This window comes from Mesitornis unicolor, unplaced genomic scaffold (genome assembly GCF_000695765.1).
Source record: "Mesitornis unicolor isolate BGI_N332 unplaced genomic scaffold, ASM69576v1 scaffold47468, whole genome shotgun sequence".
Classification (NCBI taxonomy): Eukaryota; Metazoa; Chordata; class Aves; order Mesitornithiformes; family Mesitornithidae; genus Mesitornis; species Mesitornis unicolor.
This window is the reverse complement of record NW_010200705.1, coordinates 14923-21265: the sequence shown is the minus strand read 5'-3', so window position 1 is coordinate 21265 and position 6343 is coordinate 14923. Positions and strand designations below refer to the sequence as shown.

The 6343-nt window shown below is 41.8% G+C and overlaps 1 protein-coding gene across 1 annotated transcript in view; it reads left to right on the top strand.

The window, feature by feature from the left end:
* Positions 1–838: 838 nt before the first annotated feature.
* The window catches only part of ALPK1 (alpha-kinase 1), a gene marked incomplete at its 5' end in the record, with an annotated part of 8480 nt that continues 2975 nt past the window's right edge, over positions 839–6343 (top strand). The window contains 5 exons of the mRNA XM_010189837.1: positions 839–934; positions 1453–1557; positions 1990–4084; positions 4863–5016; positions 5361–5523. Coding sequence (XP_010188139.1) covers positions 839–934; positions 1453–1557; positions 1990–4084; positions 4863–5016; positions 5361–5523 — 2613 coding nt within the window. The remainder of the gene's footprint in view (positions 935–1452; positions 1558–1989; positions 4085–4862; positions 5017–5360; positions 5524–6343) is intronic.

The window sequence follows — 6343 nt, the reverse complement described above, 5'->3', positions numbered from 1 at the left end:
TTTATTTTATTTTATTTTATTTTATTTTTAGGACTAAGGCTACATTTCTTTCCAAATAACCAAGTGTGTCTATTTGCTGGAGTGGTCGTAAGCTGTACTATACTACACTATCTGTTGTGATTGATGTGTGTTCCTTGGCACTGCAGTGTCTGAACACCTTGCACCAGCTACCTTATCTGTCTTTAACGCCTTTGTGAGATTTTGCCACTCTAATCTTCCACTGTGGATGAAGCAACAGTCACACCATGTGTCCGTAGCTAAACAGGAATGTGAATCTAAGTCTTGCAAGTCATAAGGTGATGCTTTAAGAAGTTTTGTAATTGTACCCCAGCATAGGATATACCACAGAAACAGACTTTGTCACCTCTTCTCTGCCACACCTTAAAGCTTGACCTCAATCTCAGAATATCTCTTCGGGAGCAAGTTGTGTAGTGAATTTTGTGGAAAGCAGACAGATATTTCCTGACATTCTTAACTCTTTAGCTGTGCAGGTTTTGGTCTTATCATGCTCTTTCGCTTTCATTGTCACAAACAGCACCTTGGGAAAATGGAATGCTATTTAAATTGAAACCTACAGCTAGTGGTAATTGGGATAGCTGCCACTCATGAAAACTCATACATATCCACCAGGCTGCATTTTCTGCAAGTTGAAATTAATAAAACCCTACCAAGATATGTCTCTGAATTTCTTAGCAGTGCTTCTTTTTGGATCTTGTTTGTTTGTTTTGGTTTTGCTTGTTTTTCTGGTTATTTCTACATAGAACCTACTTTATTGTGAGAAATAAAATTCAAAATACAAGGGGAAATAAACTATTGTAATTTTCCACTCCTCTTTCAGGGAATTGCTACTTCCTTGGGTATCATGGCAGACATCTTTGCTTCCATGAATGAGACGGATTACATACGTTTTAAAACCAGTGCTGAGATTGACCTGGTGAGACTTGGTTTGGTATTTGTGTGTGTAGATGCTTCAGATGAACTGTATCTGATTGTTCCAAATTCACCCACACTTTGTTATTCCTCAAGTTCCTGTCCTGTGCTGAGAGGGCTGAAGAAAGTTCCATTGCTCCCATTGAAAAAATCCATTAGCACCTAGTTGGAAGAATGCCTTGCTTCAGGAAAAAGAAAATATTAAGAATATTTACAGGGTATGTGTGTGTCCATGCAATATATAGCATATTTATAGGATCAAAAACTGACACATCTGTGATAAACCTGGGCAAAAATACTCCTGCAGAAACAGACCCAGCTTTTGTTGTTTAAGATATGATGTCCTCCTCTATCAAGACTCAAAGGTCTCAGAGAGCTCAGAGAACCTACAACAGACAACAAACAAATCCCAAGCTTCCTTGCTTCAGTCTAACAGGGTTGCTTAACAGGAGACCCTTTTTTTTTTTTTTAAATAGAGCCTTCGAGATGAGAATTCCTCTCTTGCTTTTCTCCTTTCACCAGAGCCTTCTCCGAGAGTTCAGTCATCGCTTATTATCAGCTGCTGAGGCCTGCAAACTAGCAGCAGCCTACAGCCAGTACACCCCACTGTTTGTGCTCACGGCTGTGGTAAGTATTAGTCCTCATTCTGAAATGTTATTTATATAAGGGGAAAGTTCAGGCTATTAAATTTGGCTCTAATCCAGCTTTCAATCATTGCATCATACAGGGGGTTTTGTCTGTGTTGTGGGTATGATGCTCTATGTTACTCTGAACTCTAATCAGAAGCTAAAAAGATGAGCTGAAAGCAGTATTTGTCCACAGAGTGAGGATGGGCTTTCAAGCCCATCTGGAAGTGCTGCTTCTCCAATAACTACAGCTGTATTTCAAAGGAAAAAGAGAAAGATTATTTCCCCCAGGAAATACAGCAGCAGACAGTTAGAGCTTGTCATTTGCTTCAAGTTGTATAAGGGAAGGAAATATATTTTTTCCTGACCTTTATTTATCTCTGACAGAGGTCCAGGTTTTTAATTCCTTGATTCCTCTTTCACCCCTTCCCAGAACATTCGTGGGATGTGTTTGCTGTCCTATAGTCACTCCAAGGACTGTCCCCCAGAAACGAGAAAGTTCTACTTGTCTGAAGCCAAAGAATCCTTTGAGATTGGTCTCCTCACCAAGAATGATAACAGTCTTGTCACCAGCAAGCAGGAGCTCCATAGTTTTATTAAAGCTGCATTCTGCCTCACAACCGTGCATCGATGGCTCTATGGGGAGAGTGAGAAACTCTGTGAGGTGAGCCAACTATGCAGAGAAGCCGTGGAAAAACTGCATTCATACAGCACTTCCTTTACAGAAGAGGAAGATAAAGGATTGCTTGCCAAAGAGATCATGTCCCTGATCACATCCGTTAAGAAGCACCTGCAAGTGGAAAACTTCCCTAATTCTGATGCCAGGTCTTATGTTCCAGACAGTTTTAAAGGCACAGTGGAAAACCCTGTTCTGCAGGGGGAAACTAACTTTGAGAAAATCCTTGCCATGCATTCTCAGCATCATCTGTCAGTGTGTGAAGTGTTTGAAAACACTTGTAGGGTTCATAAAACCACACCAGGAGAAACCCAAGTGGGAGCTTGTATCACAACCTTAAAAACAGAAACTAAAAATATAGACACTGTGTATGCTACTGAAGAAATAGTGAACCAGAGGAAAGGCGCTGCCAAAATGCTTAATTCACCAACAGCAGGAAGTAGCTTGGAGAGACTCAGTGACCAAACAAGAAATAAACATATTGGTTCTGATGTGATGAGAATTTCCTTCAATGAAGGGGTTGAACCATTAGAAATAGAAATAAATGATGAAAAGAGTGTTTTCAGCAGATGGCAAAACAGGAGTCAACCAACCACTTCAGACAACTCTTGGCACAAGCTGTCAAAATCAAGTTACTCCTCCAGCTGGGAGGAACTGAACTATAATAACAGCGAAGAGTTTCCTAGGGAAGGGCAGCAGCAGGAAAAGGGCTCCGTGGTGGAGCAATGTTGCACAACAGAATCTGATGAAAATTGTCAAGCTGCAGTCTTGCGCTCATTGCCTCCCAAACCCTGCCATCCTTCTCCTCAAAAGCCCCTGCATAGCTGTTTGGGATCTCCTCAGCCTGCCTTTGAGCTAGATAGACCCCTAGCTGGAAGGCTGGTAGAGAAGCTGAGAAGAGAAGAGCTGCAGGAGAGAAGACGCCGTGGAAGGAGCTCTTCAGAAAAGAAACCCGGGAAGGTGAATAACGCAGACTTAGAGAACAACGTGATTCCTTCCCTCTCCACCCCTTCCTCTATTCCTACCAGGCCGGAGGAGGAGGAGAAGTCTGCCTCGTCCTCCTGGGAGGACCTAGAGGCCGTGCCCAGAGCCCCGGCAGCGGGGCCGGACTGCAGGACCAAGGACAGCGGCAAGGAGGGCCTCGCCGCCGCCCCCGCCTCCCGGCCCAGGAGCCCGGTTTTGTGCGTTGACCCCGAAGGAGAAACTGCAGAGAGCACAGAGGATCCCTCTTTTGACGCACGTCCCCCCACAAATGGGGCTGCTTGTGTACTATCCACGACCATTGAGCCAAAAATAGCCAGTAACTCCACTGTACATGACTGGCTTCGGAAATCTGCTGTGGTGGGAAAGAGAACACTCAAAGTGTCTGAAGTTGATACCCAGGCAGAAACAGTAGATGACACTGAATTTGATTTCATCAGTAGTGGAGACTTAGTAAACAGTTACCTTATGACATCTGTTTCAGAGCATCAGTCAACTCCCAGTGCACCAACAGCTTTGCCCTCAAGGGGAAAGATATCCATAACCAAAAACTTTGACTGTGCCACTACTGAAGAAGATGAAGAAAAGACTCAGGACATGGTGAGCAGCAAGAGACAATCTAGTTCATCTCTGAGTTCATGGCACAAATCAGCACAGATGCCCAAGAATTCCCCTGCAGGCCCATTTCTGAACCCAAGGAATAGTGGTTTTCTGTTCGCACCTGGGAGAACGAAGGAGGAAATCCTTGACGCTCGATTTCTGAGGGATGATGATTACATGCAGCTTCTGGCAGGGGTAGAACATAATTGGCTTGTCCAGAGACTGATGCCTACGGGAATTTTTAAGTCTAAACAGCTTCATAAAGCATACTGTAAGTTTCTACATTGCATTTTCACAGAGCAACAGGTACTCCCACAGCAACCAGTCTTGACTGAGGATTTTTAGCATAATGTTTTAGTCATCACTTATTAGGACTTTATTTTCTTTTGTTTTATGAGGTTTTGTACAAGAATTTTATCAATAGAAGAATACTCCCTTGAACCATTTTCTCCTATTCCTTCTTACCCATTTGCACATCAGTCACAGCTTCCTGGAAATGGGCTCCATTGCCAGGCACACTCAGTCCCTGCTGCTTCAGTTCCTTCATGCAAGAAGTGACTCAGGTTGCTTGTACTCCCTGTGCTAGTTCATCAAGTCCTTTCTAACCTGCTACTTGAGGCCCTGGTTTTGTAGCCCATGCAGATTCCACATTTCACCACTGCAAACTATGTGTTTGAGATAATTATTATTAAGTTACTAATAAGTAACAGCTTGATTTATTTGCCATACTTTAATATGCAGACATTTGATCAATATACTAAGAAATATGGAAGTTGGGATCAACACCACTGTAGGGTGCCTCATTGAACTCATTAAGTACAACCCACTTAGGACTCATCCCATCTTGCATGTCTCAAACCCATTGTGCAATTTTTTTTTCATGTAAAATATCCAACTCTGCACCTAGATATCTCTTAGCATGTATTTTGTAGCCCAATACTTTGCTTTCAGAGGAGCATGAATATCGTACCTCCTGGGTGCTGATATTTCATCCCTCAGCACAGTCTTGTGGAGTTGTCCATTCTACCTGCAGTGTTTTCTTTTTGTAGCTGCTCTTCTTTTAAAATACTCAAAGAAGTCAGGCCTCTGGACAGGCCAAGAAACAGCTGTATTCATTGGGGACTACCTAAATGTGGCAAAGGAAGGCAAACAAAGGATTGCATTTTGGATACACTTCCTGCACCAAGAAGAAAGCCTGGGAAGGTATGACCGAACCAATTTCTGAAACAGAATGCTACTTCTTGTGTAAATATGAATGAAAACTGGTAAGATTTGTCTTATATGTATGATTTGGCTAGTCCAGTGCCTTGTTAGACAGTAGCTTTTATCAAGTATTTTCAGAAGATAGTACAAGGTTTTACTTGGACAACTACAGAAATTATAGTCACAGTGGGACAAGATTCTTTCTTTATTCTATTTCAACCTAGTTTACATTTGATTAGATTTTAACTGATTTTCTGTAGCCATGTTTTTTTATCACAAGCAGGTCTTCCCAAAAGCAATCTGCTGCAGATCTGGCTACACCAAACACTTCTCTGTCTGTTTAGGTATGTTGGGAAAGAATATAAAGAAGAAAAAGGACTTCTTCATCATTTCAGTGATGTGGAACGACAAATGACTGCCCAGTACTATGTGACAGAATTCAACAAAAGGCTGTACGAGCAAAAGATCCCCACTCAAATCTTTTATATCCCATCTGCAGTACTTCTGGTAAGAACTGTCTTCTAAACAATACAACGGAATTGATGAAAAGAGTGTCTTAAGTCAATTTTAATTTTAAAATACTAGGAGTTAGGCCAGTTCTAGATGGCACGCTATAATTCATGTCATCTTAGCTGGTATGTGCATTTGCTCATTTCAGGACAGGAGACATCTACAGCAGAGCTATGAGTTCATAGGTGAACTGGCAGAAAAGATGCTGTGTCCCGTTAGAAGTCAGAAATTCACTTACCAATGAAGCCTAAGAGTCACACAGCCTTTTATATCATTCTACCAGTATACAGACATCTATTTTCAGAGGTAGTTACAACATCTGAAGAACAAAGTGATCCAGTCTGAGTACCACAAAAACATCTAAACTTCACTAGAACCCAGCAAGTAAGGTTCTTGCAGACAAGTTGATTTACTGCAGGACAACTTTGAGGCCTTTTCTGCATGATGCTAAATTTCAAGAACACAGGACTGGAAAAGAGCTCTTCGTGACTCATCAGGCTTAGTGCACTGATGTCACAGGCAATAACACTGCATAATCCTTTACCTTACACTTATTAACTCATATTACTAAAAGCAGTCATGTTGTGGTTTGTGTTTTAAGCTCCATTTAACCTCCAAGAAAGCATTCTAGAGCTGCTGTCTCAATTACTGGAAACTTTGTGCTATTTTCTGACCTCAAATTAGTCAGTTTATACAACTTTTGTTTTTCTCAAATCTTCTCTGAGGCCTAGATTTAAGAAAGGAGCAGCAGTAACACCCCTTCATAGCTTCTGCTTTCTAAGCTAGGGAAGCCAAGCTCATTTTAGTGTCACCTCAA